Here is an 18,503-nt window from a genome sequence, read left to right as displayed (position 1 = left end):
GGCGGTTCCATCTCACTGTGTTGGATGTGCCCACTGATAAGTTATAACAGGAGGGACTTCAGGCCTGGGAGTGGAGGGCAAATGTAGCTCTCCAAGCCTATCCGGCGCTTGGGCTTGACCCCAGACCACACCTCCATAGGTCAGAGCTTTCCAAACTGTGTGTTGCGACGCATTAAGTGTGTCAGCTGCAGTGTTTAGGTGTGTCACAAGAACACTCTTATAAGGGGTTAGTTTAACCGCTGATTTGCTAATACAGTGGTACCTCGGGTTATAGACGCTTCAGGTTAGACTCCACTAACCCAGAAATAGTACCTCAGGTTAAGAACTTTGCTTCAGGATGAGAACAGAAATTGCGGGGCGGCGGCGCAGCAGCAGTGGGAGGCCCCATTAGCTAAAGTGGTACCTCAGGTTAAGAACAGTTTCAGGTTAAGAACGGACCTCCAGAACAAATTAAGTTCTTAACCCGAGGTACCATTGTACTGTAAAACTGAATGACTGTGTCACGAAATGATGTGTGTCTAAAAAGTGTGTCACCAACATGAATAGTTTGGGAAGCTCTGCCCTAGGCCATGGCCCTCACCTGCCCTGCTTTGCACCCATATTTTGAGTTGGTTTTGCCTAGCTAGAAGGTGTTCTTGAACCCACAATGCCTTTTCCTTGCCTGGATGGAGGAAAGAGAAGGGTGTGTGTTTCTGCAAGAAACTAGCCCACTGTGCAAAGGTAAAATGTACATTTGTTGCTCCATCTATTATTGCTTCTGGCCCCGCCCACTTCTGGCTTGTGGTCTCTGGAATGTGGCCCTCAAGCTGAAAACAGTTCTATACTCCTGAGCTGTTGAAAAATGCCAGAACAGTCAGAACTATGCGAGCTAGGGATTGAATTTTCTGAAAATGTCAAACTTATCCACATGGAGGGGTTTTTTTTCTAATTAGAGTTACTATTTTTTAACCTGCTCAGCTAAAAATACAAACTATTCTCACATTAATATTAAATGCACATTATATGCATATATATGCCAGGTCTCCTAACGTAGCCAGCGCATAAACTGACACATATAATAATACATAGCTGTATAAAAATACTTACATATAAAAATAATGCTGCAGATATATAGGACTACATGAGGTGTATTTTGTGGATAATTTTGCATATGATTAGATTTTTTTTTAAAAAACCAATGCACACCTATATAAACAGACACTCAGTGCAAGAGATGTTGCAAAGTAGGCAAAGCTCAACTGGGCCACACCTGCCAAATTCCCTGAATGAATTCATTTTAAATGGACTCCTCCTCCATCCCTAGCAATAGCCATCTCTACAATTTACCTCATTTATATCCAGTCTTTCTTCCGAGCTTAAGGCATTTTCCATGGTTCCTGCTCTGTAGCCTACCCTCACAACAACCCTGTGAGGTAGGTTAGGCCAAGAGCAAGGATTACCCAGTGAAATTTTGTGGCTGAATTTGAACCCAGATCTCTTTCCACAGCCCTAGCTTAACCATAAAATTTGCTTTATGCTTCCTTTTTAAATGATATCCCTTTGCTAGCACCACAATAACTGGTTTCATAAGCAACCTTTTATTGTGTGTGCCATCAAAACAATCCTGGGAAGTAGAATGCTGCTATTCCCATTTTTATAAATAGAGGGCCTGAGGCCAAGAGACATGCTCAAGGCCAACCTAATGGGTCTGTGGCAGAGATGAGACTTGAACCCAGTTCTTTTAGAGAACCCAGTTCAGAGGGAAAGCTGAATAAGATGTCCTGAGCTAAATGTGCATAAGCCCAGGCTCCTTGAACACAGCAGATCTTACTTTAGAGTAAAGTTGCAGACTCCATCCCTTGGCTAACACTCTGGGGCCTGCATGACCAGAATTGGGTATGGAGACACCCCCTGCCATACCACAAGAGATATGCACATTCACAAGACACAATTATCTGATGAGTGTGATTCTTTGTGTATCTTTCACTTGAGCACCTCTGAATGGAAATGAAGATGGATTACCCAGAGAGGAAGGGTAAGAGGACTGTGTCCAGGCGTTCAGTGGATCAGTCATGGTCTGCCCAGATTGAATCAGGGGAGTCCGCTTTGGAATCGGAATCAGATTACTCCCCCACTCCTAGCTTCCCAAGTCAGACAACAGGTAGCTCTGTGGGCTGACTCAGTAAAGGACCTTGGAGTGAAGAACTCATGGGAAGTGCAGCCACTTAGAGCTGTCAAAGACAAAGGACTCGCTGTTGGAGCAATACAATGTGATGCTAAGCAAGCTGGGAGGGCCAGGGGGCCAGCCTTGATCAATGTTGAAAAGAGGGCATTTTGGGTCACTCGGCCTGCTTCCCAATTCTGCCTGCAGCTCCACTGCATAATGGATGCCATCTTAGCAATACAGACCCTCTGACAGCACATGAGTATATGCATCACATGAGACGGAAAGGCCAGCTTTGAAAAACAGTCCTTGAAACAAACAGTAAACAACACTCAATTTATTCCTTTATATACAGATTCAGCCACAGGCTGAGACATTAAATTACTTTATAGCCCTTTCTAAAACAGGCCAGCATCCAAGGCCCCACATATTCTGGATGTTTCACTATTCTAAGAGAGGTAAGGGGACCTGCCCCCACCTCTTATGGAAGGGATGAGCTTATTTCTGCCTTTTCCTGAGCCCTTTAGCAGGGGGAATCATATCGCAGAAGGTCTCCAGCCATGGTTTTCTTGAACCCACATAGGTGGGAGATGCTTGAAGGGAAGCTGCAGGACAACTGGAGAATCCAAGCTGCGGCAAGCCAAGGCTCAAATGGAGGACGAGTCAGAAAGCTTCCTCAGGCAGAGAAGTGAAAGGCTGGCAGTGTTTGCATAGTGTTAGGCTCAACTCAGGTGTGCTACCTCAGAATTGCCTCGTATCAGTCAGTGCACAGTAGCAGCCTCTTCCTCACTCAGCCCACTGGAGTCCAGATCATCCTCACAACAGGGCAAAGGAGGGAAAGGCTGGTCTTGATCAAGGTTGACATAAGTGACATTCAGGTTGATATAATGCTCCCCCTTTAGACAGGCTAAAATATGCTGGACTTCCTGGATTACTGCAGAGAAAGTTGGTCGCTCCTCAGGACTTGGGGCCCAGCAATTCAGCATTACGGTGTACCTGTCAGATTAAACACAGTCACACACACATTACAGCAGGGGGAATGTAAGGCCAAGACCTCTGGCTTCAAAGCCTTGTGGTACTGCATAGCCGTACACCATCTCCTGGGCACGTTCCAAGATAACAAACTGCCATGCATTCCCATTCCTCATTCTCCAGCAACCCCTGGCCCACAGGCAATGATCCTGCTTGTTGGCTTGTTTTCACTGGGATTTGTATAGAAAATTGGGGCTCTGGAACATTTGGCAAATAGGCTGTGTACTTATGATATGCACGGCTGGGATGGGACTGCAAGGAAGGGATGGAGGCTCTCAGAGGGTCTATCAATCTGGATATTCATGGCAGCTCTAGGCACTATTGAATCTGACTTGATAGAACAGGCTTTCTGGGCTTCACAAGCATCCCAAAGTCTGATGGACTTGGTAAGTTTCATCGCAGTGCTATATTGTGTTGCAGTCACCGCATGGCCTGTTTTAAGAGGAACTTCCAAAAAGTTCGCCGGATGTTAGTCTCTAGCAAATCTCATCACATTGGGAATCTGGGTCATCTGAACAGTATCAGGTCTCTGAACCTCATTGTGCACTGAGAATGCCGTGCAAGGCTAGCAGTAAAGGCTGTACAGAAAAAATGAATTTTAAAAGGCTGGTGCCAATCAAAAGAAAGGAGTAGTCTCTCTTCCAGTAAACCTAACCTTTGCCCCCACACTATCTCATTTATAGCTTCTTTTTACCTTCCCCTCTGCCAGGGGAATATACTCTAGGTGTAGCACACATCCCAGTTTATTGGGGTACACATTTTTCAATCTGCATAGTTCTGCATAGAATTCTAGAACACTTCCCCCAAATATGACTGCCTGTGCCTCCATGTAGAGACCAGCTGGATGCCATCTCAGCCTTCCTATCTCTCCACATACTTCAAGGGTCTTGTTAACCCGTCCTTCCCTAAGGCAGAGGTTTTCAACAGCCCTGCCCCAAGTTCATATATACTCACAGAGAATCTGGGCAGTATTCTGGCTGTGGCAACCTTCTTCCTCGCAACAAATAGCGGGTCATATCATATGGGTCCACTTCAGGGTACGGAGAAGCCCCTCGCGTCATCAGCTCCCACATGAGGACCCCAAAGGACCACTGGGCAGAAGAGCAGAATGCACAGATGGAGAACACATATAGCAGGACGCACAGGTGGCAGTGCAGATCTGTGACCCTCAGAGGGGGCGCAAACAGCCTAGGAGGGCACCCAGGAGAGGTTTGCCTGGTTCCTCAGCATCCCCCATCTACCAAACACCATGTGTTTCTACAGTGTCAAGATGCAGCCTTTCATGCACAGGGGCACAAAGACATTGAAGAGAGGCCTGCCCTGGCTAGCTTGGACAGCCAAGGGGCCTGTTTTCTGACATGAGCTAACAATATGTACACATAATCCAGAGAGTCTTATGGGTTATGTCACTCAGTGATTAGCGAGAGTCTGGAAGTATCTCTGTGTCAGAGAGACAGTAAGTGTGAATGAATGTGTGTGCTTGTATATAGCTAGGTATGAATGTGCAGGTGTGTGGATGTATATGAGTGCACTGGAGGGGGTTGGACTAGATGACCCTTGCGGTCCCATCCAACGCTATAATTCTGATTCTATGAGTGGCCGTTTATGTGGATGGCCAACCTACTTTCTGTACTGGCCCCACCCACTGCTGCCATGCAGCCCTCGGTAAGTTTACCATGAGGGATGGTGGCCCTTGGGATGAAAAAACTGTTCCCCACTCCTGTTGCAGCAATTATGCAGCTAAGACAGGAAACACTGTGAATGTGATTCTTCAACATCAACATCGTTGGACTGGTCATGTTGTTTGGATGCATGATTATCGTCTTCCAAAGCAACTACTCTGTTCCGAACTTAAAAATGGAAAGTGTAATGCTGGTGGTCAACAAAAGAGGTTTAAAGACTGTCTCAAGGCAAATCTTTAAAAATGTAATATAAACACTGACAATTGGGAAACACTGGCCTGCGATCGCTCCAATTGGAGAACAGCCTTTACCAAAGGTGTCATGGGCTTTGAAGATACTCAAACTCAGGACGCAAGGGAGAAACGTGCTAAGAGGAAGGAATGCTTGGCAAACCTTCCTCATAATCAACTTCCACCCGAAAACCTATGTCCCCACTGTGAAAGGATGTGTGGATCCAGAATTGGCCTCCACAGTCACTGTTAAGACCGTGTTCATGGAAGACAATCTTATTCAGCTATGAGCAATTGCCAAAGAAGTCAACGACCCTGGTTCCCATGTCTAAATAGCACCCACTGCCTTTGCTTGCACTTACTACATCAGACTTGGTGGTAAATTTTTGGGTCTGCAGGCTCTCAAGGGCCATCCACTTAACCGGCAGCTTTGCTCTGCGGTGTCGCCGGATGCTGTAATATTCCTTGTCGAAGACGTCTCTGGCCAGCCCAAAGTCTGCCACTTTTACTGTGAAGGTCTCATCTAGCCTGCAAAGCACAGAGAGGAGAGGGGAAGGTTTAGAGCACACACTGCAGCCAAATGAATTACAGTCCCTCGGTCACGGAGGCACCATTAAGTGACTCAAGTCCCACTTCTGGACTTTTTGACATTTCAGCCCAGGCCTGAGAAATCAGCGCTTGCAGCCCTTTTCAAGACCTATGAGCGCTTAGCGGTTTCCCAAACAGCTTTTAGAAGGGCAAGAGAGAACAGCTTAGCCCTGCATGTAATGAGCAACCACCATACGGAATGGGTGCTCCTCCCAACCAAGGCGAAGCTGTCGCACAGTGAGAGAAGCTTGTGGGGCTTGTTCTACCTGCTACTACAAGGCTTTCACAAAAATAGTAGGTGCAAAGGTAAAGCAGCTGTAGGTAGGGAATATGTATACTGACACCAGGGAGGGCCTATTTCTGTCAAAACACAGGGAATAAATCAGCTAACAGGGGAAGATGCCTGACAGACTCACCCAGGAAGCCTGAAGGCCCAGCCAGGTATTTGTTATTTATTACATTTATATTCCTTCAAGCTCAAGGTGGCACACGGAGTTCTCCATTCCATTTTATCCTCCCAATAACCCTGAGAGGTAGCTTAGGGATGAGGGAGAGAGTGTGACTGGCCCAGGACCACCAGTCAGTTTCATGGCCAAGTGACGATTTGAACCCTGGTCTCCCAGGCCCTAGTGCAGCACTGCAACCACTATGTTCTACCCACTCATTTCAATACTTACATACAGTTCCTAGCAGCAAGGTCTCTGTGCACAAACTTCTTCTGGGCCAAATATTCCATCCCTTGAGCCACTTGCAGCCCAAAGCCTATTAAATCCTTCACAGTCGGGTTCTGGGGAGGGAGAGGAAACTTAAAATGAGTTTTCCATCTGGCTCTAGAGTTTATGCCCCTCTCGAGGTCTGAACTGCTTGCTTGTAACTCCCTCAAGCCAGCACAGCTGAAGCTAATTTCAGGGCTACTTCACATGGGGGAAATTTGCTACTTGGATTTCACTTCTGGGTGGGAAATGGAGTGCGCCCTGCATGCGCACTGTCCTATGGGATGAGAGCATGAGCTGTAGGAATTTTCTGCCGGTAGAAAGTTATTCTCTTTTGGGAGCACACGTGGCACAGACACTTGCACATTACTTTACAAGGCCTGTGCAGGGTGCAAGCCATACATGGAACTGATGTCGATGCACGAATACAGTCTTATGTGCAGCTTCCCTGCTTAAGACTTTATAATAATGCGTTATGTATGAGCATGCCTTTGTGGCCCCCTAGTGGGCAGAGGCTCTCATTGCCTCTCCCGTATCTCATTCAAAGTGTGTCCCAACCACTTTTTGGTCCCAACCAACCTTGTCCCATGAGCAACATTTCAGCAAAAATAGTGGGACAGAGTATCTGAACATAAGAGGTAAAGTAAACGTAATGGTACTCCTCCTCTCTTTCTCTTTTTTAAAAGCCACGTGTTATTTTAGGGCTGGAGGAGAAGAAAGTAAATCTTGCAAAAAAATCATACCGCTGTAAAAGGTTTAAAGCTGGCCACGATTGTATTTGGTCAGCTAGCTAATGAACTGGGCTGAGAAAGGGAAAGGAACATAGGAAGCCGAGTCGGACTATTGGTTCATCTCACTCATTACTGTCAACACTTACTTGCTGCACCTCTGTAGGATTTCAGGAAGGGGACATTCCTACCCCTACTGGGAGGTGCCAAGTTGGAGTGGACCTGGGACCTTTTGCATGTAAAGTATGCACTGCACCACTGAGTCACTGCCCTTCCCAAGGAGTTTTGTTGCTCATTGCGAATGACATTTCCCCTTGCGTCCAATAAGCACACAAGGTACACATCAACATTCTGTGCTGTGTTTACAATGGCAGCGAATGAGCAGCCTCAGCAAGAGTCCCTTTTTCGAACGTACAACTGCTCTAAAAGTGCGCTGCACCTCAAACGGCAGTCTGTTTGAGGTGAGGTCTGTGGACGGTGCGCTGCAATCGTTTGAAAAGGCTTTTGCCAGAAAAGCTTTGCTCCCCACCATCCCCCAAGGCCTTGCTACTGACAAGTTGCTGGAAGGAAGCGAAGGCTTAGCTTAGATCCCCATAAAGATTCAATTCTCTGTATGTAATCATTGGATACAAGATGACATTGCTGTGGGGCCTGTTTTCAAACTCTTTAAGACAGACACAGCAGGTGCTGCCAGAGGTCACTGCTCAAACTCCAGACTTAGGCAAGATGACAACGGTCTGAAGGGCTTCTGCTTCCCTGTCTTAAATCTGTCATGGGCATGTGCAATGCATGTCAAATCTTGCTTTGTAAATGAGGCTACATGGCACATATTGTGTACGTAGATAAAAATGTTTCTATGTAGAAATAAGATGAAACTTGCGGGGAAATGATCCCATGTATACACATAGTAAAAATACACGTGTTGAGCCATCACACACCTGACAGTGTACACAAAGTTTTAATGCTATTTCCTATGTAGAAATGCTACACCTTTAGGTGGCCACACACAATAATGGTAACTGTACCACTTATTTGATTGTTGCAAGCAGTAATGATGAAGATGACAGGGGCTACAGAGGAGGTGGGGGAACTGAAGCCTGCTTACTACCCCTGGCTCTGTTTTTCTCCCCAAAGTGAAAGGGAAGATGGTGTTGCTGCAGCAGAGAGTAGCTAGTTCTGCACTGGCCAGGGTGGGAGGGAGACACGATTGTGCTCTGCGTCTCTGGCAGTAGCAGCAGCAGCAGGTACATCAGCCACCAGCTCACGTTCCTACTGCTCAAGAAGGCTCCGAGTCAGCAAAAAGCAAAGCAACACACAACCTCTGCTCCTTGGATGCTGAGGTCCCGGCTGCAAGAGCAGAAGCTACTGCAAAAATAAGGTGGTTCATACACATAGAAAGAAACCTGACGAGAATGCTTGAGCTAACAAATTCTGCTGCGCTGCAGGGTGGATTTCTCTCCCTGCCGCACCTGGGGGAGGGGGGGCCCAAACCCTCAGTTGACTCATTGTTCATTCCATGGTGGTGAACACCTAACTGGGGGAATGTGCAAAGACTGCAGTGATTGAACAGGAAGACATCCTGCAACAGGGATGTAGGGGGTTCACAAGGCCAAAGCAAAAGCTGACCAGAGTTGAAAGGGAGAGGAAGGAAGGGGGTCTGAGACAGCACTGTCACAGTACCCCCCTTCCTTAAATGTTCCACTTCACTAGGTGGGTGTGAACCACCCTCAACCCAACGGTAGCTTCAGGATCAGGAAGTCAGCATATTGGCATTGAGATGCTCATCTCCCAGAGCAAGCCCTCCAAGGGCTGACTCGCTGGCGTAAACCCAAAGTGGGAAGCAGTACACACCCTCTCCTCCGAACGGATAAAGTGTCGCAGGTCTCCATGCTTCATGTATGGAAGTACCACCCGGGGAAGCCCCTCCCTAGGGAGGGCAATCCCAATGAGAGAGAGGACGTGGGGGTGGTGAAAGCTCTTCATCAGAATCCCCTCTTTCAAGAACTCTTCCACCTCCTCCAAGTCCGTGATTCCTGGGGGAGAAAAGGAAGCAGGCTTTGAAAAGGCAACAGAGCGGCATACCCACACAAGGAACTGCAAAACTCTCGGGAAATGGGTCACTGGAGTGCAGGAGGTACGCACGAAAGCAACACAAGATCCGTTATGGATGGCACAAGTAGCTCGTTTGGACTTGGGACAGGACATGCCAGCAGGTTAAACCTACGCTTGAATGTCAACGCTGAAGGTAATAAGGGACGGATGCCTAGCCAGAGTAAGAACTGTGCAGGGCTAGGTCAATGCGGCACGTGGGTCCCTCTGCTTCCCAAGGCCCCAGGGGATGCTGTTGATAAGGAGGATTCTTCTGAGACTACACTCAGAAGGCTGACAAGGTCTTGAACGCGATTGGCTGAACTGGAAGCCTTTGGTATGTCTCCTTGGAGATGATGAACAAACAGCAGAAGTTGGTTACAAAAGCATCCCTCCCTCTCCCCCCAACCCAGTCCAGGACTGTTTCCTGAAGTGTGTCAAAGAGCTTCCTTGGGGAAGCTTTAACAGCATGTCCTCCCATCCCCAACCTCTCTTCACAGCTATAGCCACCTACTCTTGAGTGGAATGACATTGCAAAGGGACATCAAGACTTTGCCGCAGAAAATGGCACTTAAGCTAATGGTGTCTCCTTGTACCATGTCACTGAGCAAGCCGAAGGAGAGTGCAAAGTAGGGCAAGTCTCCCTAGAATCCAGATTACGGTGCCATTTAAGGAAGGAATTATCCAAGGGCCTTCCTTCGATGATTGAATTGCCAAGCCTTCCCCTACAGAACTGAATCTATGCTAGTTATAGTCCAGTCGAAGCAGCATGATGCCCCTTTTCTCAGGGGAGGGGAGGGGGTGGAAGAGCCCATTCACTTTTATTTGTTAAGCAAGCAGAACCCTCTTAGAAACTGTCCACTCCAATGCTGGAAGAGGGACATAGAGCATGTCCTTCAAGTTTAAATAACAGCAACAATGGGGCATGACCGGGTGAGCAGGGAGAGGGAACAGGCCCTTCGTCCCTTGGCTTCCTTTTGCAGGACAGTTAAGTGCAGCTGCCATTGCTGTGAGAGGAAGGAGGGATTACTCACGGTTCAGAGATTTAACAGCACAGTGTATATGTCTATGGTCCGAATCTATGTACGTTCCATGATAAACACTCCCAAAGTGGCCTGGACAGGAAAAAGAACAAAAAGACCTACTAGACACACAGCCCTGCATGCAAACCAGGTACTCTCAGCCCAATCCATTCCCTTGAGTTTTTGCATCAGCCTCTTGCAGTTAGAAGGCTGCACACCTGAGTGCAGCATAACATGAGAGTGCTGCATAGGCTGCTTCTGTGCTAGAGGCACAGAATAGAACAGAAAACACTGTGAAGACTTGCCACATTTACCAGGCTAACATGGGTGTGGGTGCTTGTTATGGCTTTTAGTTTGAAACACATAAGCCTGAACAAGAATCCAATGGGTTGCATCCAACAAAGTTGTCCCATTAGTGCAAGGACTTCTGCCTGCGCAATGGGACTTCCTCTGCCAGTACACCCCCCCCCCCTATATTCTTCAGAGGGTTGGGAGAACAGATAAGGGTTGTGGAGAAAGCAGAGGGAGAGGAAGTCCCGTTGCAAAGGCAGACATCATTCTGCTAGTAGGACAACTTCATTGGGTGCTACCCTATGTAACCCTAAAGTCTGTGCTTTCAAGATGGTAACTAGAAACACATCTAACGTGGTGGTGTGGGTGGGTAGGAAAGGGTACTCTTCAAACACAGTTTGTAGAAATTGTAACAAAGCTTTGCACACCGTGGGTGATTGATACAGGCAACCACAACGGCACTTACCTTTGCCAATGATCTGGTCCTGTTGCATAACCAGCTGCTCTTCTGGGATTAGAACATCCTTCACCTCTTCTAACAGTTGCGGCCGAAAATTTTTAATGGAGTAAGAAGGTACCCGCATGAAGGGCATAGCAGAACCGTCACTGCTTCCTGTGTAAGAGGCACTTCCAAGACTCACTCTAGAAGTACGGGGCTCTGCTAGAGCAGTGCCACGAAGAGAACAGAGGAGAGGAGAATGGCGTTAGGTAGGTGCTAGTGAAATGGTAATAATTTTTCGTTTTGCATCTCCTGCCACGGGGTCACTTCTGGATTCCTGGCAAGATGGTGTCCACACATGTCTATGGAATGCCACATGTTCCTCCCAAACAAAACGACCAAAGGAACTGGGGCATGGAAAGGGATAGGTGTTTGAGCACAGTGCTTTTTGTTTATAGGACCATTTAGAGTGAACTGTGGAGATGGTGATGGGAATCCTGGTATCAACTTGGGACATGATTGCTAGTGCAAAGCCAAATATACCATACGACTAAGCCTGCTGGCCAAGCCAAGGCAATCCCACAATAGGAAATCACTAGACCAGACCACTTATATGACCCTATCCCAGCTGCTCCAAAGCACTAGGAGCTGTTAAGCGTCTCTTTATGCATCCTTACCAGCAGTATCTGTGTAATTAGGGTTGGAGGGAAGGAGAGGGATGCTCGTCATGCCCCTGTTGAGGCTTGAGAGTCTTTCCAAGTTTTCAGTTCCTGCAGAAACAAAAAGAAACACTCAGTTCTCTTTCCTAGTTTGTACGCCCAGCCTCTCCCTGCCATGCCTAACCCTGCCCATCTTGCCAGCCCAATTACTAAGCCAGATTTGATATATGCCAATGCTCTGACTGGAGACCTCACAGATAAGATGCAAACCAGCACAATCATTAAAACATTGGAGAAATGCAGTTGAATGAATACCTTTATTGAAAGCTCTGCTCTGATCAGAAAGCTTTGTGAGAAGCTTGCAGTTTACCTGACTTCTTCTTCTTCTTCTTCCGCTGCATGAATTTGATCACGAAAAATCCCAAGAAGGAGAGGAATAGGATGGCTACAATGGTCCCCAAGGCAACAGCAACAGGAGATAAGGAGGATTTCACAACCACAAAGCCAAGGTCTGTGCAGTTTCCATTCACACAAATCTAAAAGGAGGAAAGGACATGATGGAAGCAGGTTATCAGCCACGCCAGAGCAATGGCATTCAATGGGCAGGAAGGAGCCAGGAGGTAGAAAGCTTTAGCGTACTGAACTATCACACATTAGTAAACTTGTATAACAGATTGCCAGCTGGACAGAAAGGGAGCAACTCAAATATCCAAGGTTGTTTAGAAGCCTGGAGGGCTGTTGTGTACATTGCACTATTAGTCCCAAAGCTTGTGGTCAGTCAAGATTTGGATTCCATGGAAGGGCATAGTTGGTGAGACTCCATGTGTGCTGTGGTGACATTTTGAGTGGGGGCTGTTGGAGTCCGTCTGTTTGGTCTGTTTCCTGCCCAGAAGGGGGATGATGATAGCAGTAGGAGGAATCACAGGGCAGGAAGAAAAGAGATCATGGGAAGGGGGCAGTGCAGGGCTTCATCTTTGCACAGGATTCCTTAAGTCTAGACTCAAGTGCAAAGAAGGCATCTCTGCTAAGGTTGTGATGCTCTTGTAGGAGGAGGAGGAGAACCATGAAATGTCCTGGAGGGAGATTAGCAAGATGGCAGCAGGACACATGGTACAGAGCTGTGTCTTTTATTCCCTTGAGGAGAAAAGCAGCAAGGGTGTGTGTCAGGGAGTGATACACTGAGGATGAAAAACAGCTAGTAAGGAAAAGGATAAACATCTCCTCCCCTTTGTCGTCCTCTCAACCTGAAGGAACCCAAGAGGGGCAGAAAGCAATCAGAGAGTCACATATACAGTGTAATTTCTCTCACAGAATCTATAGAAGTGACAGACAACCCACCACCCCACCCCCTCTTCAGTAGTTAAGACCACAAGTAGCCAACTCCTTCTTTAGGCAAGATTTGGCATGCTCTGTACACAAATAAACTTTAAAACACACACACACACAAAATTCTAAACTCTGGAATGGCCAGACAAAAAAGAGAGAAAGAGAACGCACATGCATTTCATAGTTGGCCTGTAGCAATGCCTCTGAGAACAGAGAGTGCCCACACACCAGCAGAGAATGACCCAGGGAAAGTATTTAGAGTCATACTGGGTGTGCCCTTGAAAATCAGTGCCATCTAGAATGTGGGCAGTGATGCAAGCATGGGCACCAGAACCAATTTTTTCACCATGTGCTGCTCAGTGCAGGAACTCCAGGGCAGTAGAACTGATTATCCACCTCTTTCTCACCCCCCACTCCTGAGAGTCTTGCGGAAACACAGATGGATTTTTTTTTTTTAATTTAAACTATTAAGAGTCCCTGGTGAATTCCAGACACGGAAAAACCCTTTCCTAATGAAAAATGAGTCTAAGGAGTAGTGCCAAGGGGAGCCAGAAATTTCCCAATGTTCTGCTGTAAAAATGTATCTGCGGCTTGTTTGGTTTGGATATGCCAGGTATTTCTTTAAAGACTTTCTTTAAAGGTCAGATAAAGTCTGCTCTGAGCTCACAAGTTGCTACAAAGGCCAGATGTTATAGATGACGTGGGATGACACATCCACAGGATGAGACCCAGATCAGTTTTCCTGGGAGCCATGTCATGCTTGGCTGCTGCCTTCGCTACTTCTCAAACATGCCTTATTAAATAGCCTATATGTTTTAAAAGGAGAGAGAAGCAGAAGTAAGGGGGCAAAAGCTTGTCAGAATGAGAATGCATGGAGCTACTGCCCCACGTTTGTTCAGTTCCATTTCCTCTGCAGCCAGTAGTGGAAAAACCAAATGAGTGACTGAAAGGTATCAGAGGAATAAGCAGCCAGAACGGACAAGATGGGAGGAGGCCAAGCTGCAAAACGGAGAATGGGCCAGAGGAGGCAGAGAGAGAAGCATGTCATGGCATCATTGCTGGTTGCGGAGAACTGTTGCAAGCTTCACCTGTGCTGGCAAACGATGCAGAGGGGAGTTCAGGTCCCCGGGGATTCGGCAGGTCACCTCGTTTTTCAGCACAGTGGGGTGGCATTCTTTGCCAGCCACTGTCATAGAGATCGCCATGCAACCTGCCAGAGCGTCCAGTCCTCTATGCTGTACAAACAAATAAAGACATATACGTTAACCCATTTCGGGAAAAGATCTTCCTCATTGGGCCTCTTGGCTTTGTTTCCCCATGTTTCCCAGACTCCCATGTAACCCTGCTCTGAATCCACAAGCACCTTTGTCTATGCAGAAGAAACTGTTTTGATGACGCTTTAGCATCCCTACCCTCACCCCAATCCCCTCCCACTCACATCTAGTACAGGGGGAACTATAAACAGCAGCACCACCCTTGCCATTTTATTTAATGGGACCCCCTTCGCTATATACAACTTGATTTCTTGGTGCCAATTCATATGCTGCTAAATGGCTCTGTGAGTTAATTTCAACCTATGGAAGTGGTGTACACATATGAGCACTGCAACTGCAGAGAAACTTCAAAACAGCCAACAATGGAGCAGCTTCTTTGTGCAGAGAATTACACATTCCCAGAAAACCCCACTTGCAGACACTGCTGCTATGTCCTCCGTGGCTGTGGTCCTATTAATGTTTACTCAGAAGTACAACCCTATTCCCAGGTGTTGGGAGGGTGTTGCCTAGGGTTGCAGCCTAGGTTTTTCTGATGCCACACTGCTCAGGTGGGCACAGCAATACTGTTCACACATATTGTTGCCCGACTGACAATTACATACATGGATCTCGATCTCATCCTCTCCTGGATTGATTGTGTACAATTGGTCTTGCTGCTCAAAGGGGTAAATCACTGGCTTGGGGTAGTAGCGGATGTGAAACGTCTGGTGCCTCAGTGCTCCATCCATCACGATCTTCAGGTTCCCATGAATGCTCGCTGCCTTGTTTTCCAAAGGGTAGCGAGGACTTTGGCACACGAGGCTCGTAGCAGACCTTTCCCCCTTACAATCCTGAAGACACCAAGAGAACAGTTTAACTTCATTTGACTTAGTTATATCTATCTGATCACTGCTGGAACACTGGATTCCGTTCAAAGGCACACCTTACTGTAAACTAAATAGGAAGGGCAGTGTGAAATTCAGGGGTTGAAGAATATGCCTTACCATGAAAGACAAACCACATAAATTCCATAGCTTAATTATGCATTCTGTGCCGCTGTATTTAATTTGCCTGCTCTGTACCTATTAATGATCAATTTTGTTGCTTCCTTGACACTGTTATTTTACCATGCTGAATCGATGGGATTTAAATCATGATTAAACCAGTGAGAGGGAAAGGGCACATTTAAATAATAATAATAATCAAGTCTCTCGGTGATACTTCATCATATATTTGCTAAACAATGGGAAACATCTAAAATCTGCAAATCAGGCAGAGTTTAAGAATTCATATTTGAGAAATAATTGAACAATTTCTTCATTTTCATAGAAAATATTCCTTTAACTCAATAGAAGACATTGATTCAGTTTAGAGATTAGGGCTAATATATTTATATCATTTAATATTCACCAACTTATTCTTTAAGAGAAACTTAGCATTTTCATTGTTTAATGATCTACTTTAAACAGTTCTGAATATTTTTTTAAACCACATTTTACATTTTTTTAAAAAAACCCAATTTTTATCTACTCTTCATGCTGGCATTTTATTAAATGTGTTGGTACCACCCTGAAAGGTGGCCTATAAACACAGACGATGACAACAACTCCTCCTCCTCTATACCCTGCACAGTATTCTATCCCTTTCCTACAGTTTTTGGTCTCTTTTTCCAATCCCTGACAAAAAGGATTTTTTAATCTGCCACAGCAAGACATGATACGATCATCCAGGATAAAAATTCTGAAGGATGTTAATTGCTGAACAAACTATTCACAATTCCAGCAGTTTTCATGTGATTTGATGGGGAAAGCTTTTACAACGAGCAGAATCAAAACCAGGTTTATTTAAGGCAAAACATAAGGAGAAATAGTTAAGAAGAATGAAAATAAAGTCAAAAACAACAGCAACCGAGTACTTGAAATATAAGGGTGTGGGGACGACTAAAAAAGTTGAACATTCTATAAAGGAAATGTTAATGTCTGAGGAGAAAATAAACACAATCTATGCATAGCTAGGTGCCCCTCAGTTCATCTTTTCACACAAACGAAAGAAAATGCCTTTAGGTAGTCCTGGAAGAACTATTCAAGGATATTCTTACTCATTTAGCAGTAGGGAGGCACCTCCCCGTACAAACATTGTTTTTGCATTACCTGTTGGTGAGCTAAAACGTCACTACAGACTGCCTTCCCCCCTTCAAATTGTAATGATTTATTGGGTTGACCGAGAACATCCCCTCCATTAGTCCTTCTCTGAGACAAGTCCCTACAAGGACATACAGGGAGGTATTCTTACTGGGTGTCCCACACTTGCGGGAATCTGTTTCACAGAAAACATCTAAAATGCTGACACTAAGAATTTCTAATGCTTAAACATAGAATTCCTCTGAAGTACTGTAAGTCCTTTTTGTTTCAAAGTGTTAAAAGCATATGGAGAAGGGTTACTTTGATATGGTATCTTATATATGCAGCATGTTTACTCAGGCCAATGGGACTTTCTTTCTAGAAAGTGTGCTTAGGGTTGCAGCCTTCATTTCTCTCCCTCCAGCTAGAATACTCACCTTAGCTTCAGTAAGCACTCCGGCAGACTCAAACTGCACCTTTGCATAATACACTGAATCCAGATTGGTGCCACTGATGGAGATATTTGAACCCCTGAAGAAGAAAAATCAGAAGGCTGTGAAAAAGTTTCCTTATCAAGAGATCCTACAGGTATATCCTGGTTGTGTAGGCAGACCTGGGCAGTAAACATAGGAAAATGGTAATGGTACATCCAGTTCTCAGTTCCTGGTGGTATAAACATCCAAGTCTGTGTAGGCCAGTCTAAGGCCTATTTAGGATGAGATTTAGGCCGCAATGCTACATACACTTAGCTGGGATTAAGTCCCACTGACCTCAATGCAATTTACCTCCAGGTATCTGCATTGAATAGCCCTGTTGCTATGGAGCTTCCATTTAATTTGGTTAAATGAGATATTTGATGGCTTGGGACCAGGAACTCTGCTTCACAAATAACATGATGTGCATCACAGAAAGCCTAGAATAGGGAATGCAATGACACAGGACGGAAAGAAGACATTCTTCCAAGAATGAGGGCAGCCTTTGACAACCAAGGGCCCTCCAGATGTTTTGGAATACAACTTCCAGCAGCCCCAGGCAGTGCTCTCTCTCTCTCTCTCTGTGTGTGTGTGTGTGTGTGTGTGCTATATTCCAAAAACATCTGGAGGGCACCAGGTTCATGAAGGCTGAATAAGGGTGTCCACTCACTCATAGCTGCAGTTGGGAGAGATATGGTGTATCTGGGGATCTTCTCGATACCAGAAGGGCTTCGGAGAAAGAAACGGCTGTTCATCTATTACTACAGTCACAGAAGCATTGCCCAGGTTGTTCACGGGAGGCGTGGTACAAATTATGGCTTCCTCTTTCTGGCTGGGGAAAAGAAGACAAACAGCATGGTAAGGCCCTGCTCAGCCACAACCCATTTAGTCCCATCCTCCACAAGGTCAGGGTGGAGGCAGTCCTTTGCATAATTGCATCATTGTACGTCATGTCACGATGCTGGGCCGTGCCTGCAAACTGCCACCATGTAAAGAGGTGGAGCCCCACACAATTATCTGCGCCTGCTCACTCTGGGAGATGTGAGAATGCTTCACCAGGGATGCAGGTCCTGACAAGACTCATGTGGCACAGCCTGATGTGAGCGTGACTAATTTAGTTAAGGAGATGCAGCATAACCAGACCCGGTGTCCGTGGTCCAGCTAGGTCAGGCACTGGCTGAGGGGTTCAAGGACTTGGGGGGGGTCCCCTCACTGCTCTGCCCTTGGCTGTGCTGCCATTCACCTTGGATGCTTTCCATTTGGTGAGTGGGGGTGCTGCTGCTGCTTAACAGCTTGGCTCCACATCTGCAGTGGCCACCCACGATTCTAAGGGATCCAAAATGCCATGCCCCACTACCTAGATCTAGCAAAGGTGTTGCTTTCATAGGTTCATAGTCTGGTTAGGGCTATATGGGTCTGAGCTTTGCATTGTGCGTAACTTAAGATGGTGGATAGTCACCGTAGATGGGAACCAAGCTTAGTTGCCATTCTGAAGTGCTGTTCCTCATCCATCTGAAGCAGGGGGATAGATGAAGGCTGAGAAAGCATGTGGCAGCCTCCACAGCCATGGCAAGTAAGGCAAGGTCCTGTCCTGGTTGGAGTGGGTGCTGAGGAATGGACTACTAGCACTGTGCCATGGCCGGGCACCAGCCCTGACCACAACTACCATGCACTTTGGGATAGAGAAGAGATGCGAAACCATGTTTCTATCTTCCA

At 46.4% G+C, this 18,503-nt stretch overlaps 1 protein-coding gene across 4 annotated transcripts in view; it reads right to left on the bottom strand.

Annotated features, from left to right (window-relative positions):
- Nucleotides 1-2,464: 2,464 nt before the first annotated feature.
- Nucleotides 2,465-18,503, bottom strand: part of MST1R (macrophage stimulating 1 receptor) — a 51,301-nt gene continuing 35,262 nt past the window's right edge. For 2 of the 4 annotated variants that reach the window (XM_083429338.1, XM_083429339.1), the window contains exons 9-21: nucleotides 17,458-17,619; nucleotides 16,752-16,845; nucleotides 14,818-15,045; nucleotides 14,030-14,176; nucleotides 11,986-12,151; nucleotides 11,634-11,726; nucleotides 10,984-11,178; nucleotides 10,239-10,319; nucleotides 8,968-9,149; nucleotides 6,353-6,462; nucleotides 5,450-5,615; nucleotides 4,130-4,266; nucleotides 2,465-3,139 (exon numbers count right to left, since the gene is read on the bottom strand). In XM_083429338.1, the coding sequence (XP_083285464.1) occupies nucleotides 2,905-3,139; nucleotides 4,130-4,266; nucleotides 5,450-5,615; nucleotides 6,353-6,462; nucleotides 8,968-9,149; nucleotides 10,239-10,319; nucleotides 10,984-11,178; nucleotides 11,634-11,726; nucleotides 11,986-12,151; nucleotides 14,030-14,176; nucleotides 14,818-15,045; nucleotides 16,752-16,845; nucleotides 17,458-17,619 (1,996 nt within the window). In that variant the 3' untranslated portion in view covers nucleotides 2,465-2,904. Of the gene's footprint in view, nucleotides 3,140-4,129; nucleotides 4,522-4,554; nucleotides 5,616-6,352; nucleotides 6,463-8,967; nucleotides 9,150-10,238; nucleotides 10,320-10,983; nucleotides 11,179-11,633; nucleotides 11,727-11,985; nucleotides 12,152-14,029; nucleotides 14,177-14,817; nucleotides 15,046-16,751; nucleotides 16,846-17,457; nucleotides 17,620-18,503 lie in introns of all 4 variants that reach the window. The other 2 variants (XR_014508516.1, XM_083429340.1) reach the window with 2 other exon arrangements.

The sequence above is a fragment of the Podarcis tiliguerta genome (genome assembly GCF_965153285.1).
Source record: "Podarcis tiliguerta genome assembly, chromosome: 2".
Classification (NCBI taxonomy): domain Eukaryota; kingdom Metazoa; phylum Chordata; class Lepidosauria; order Squamata; family Lacertidae; genus Podarcis; species Podarcis tiliguerta.
The sequence above is the reverse complement of the archived record's forward strand: the minus strand, read 5'-3'. Positions and strand labels throughout refer to the sequence as shown.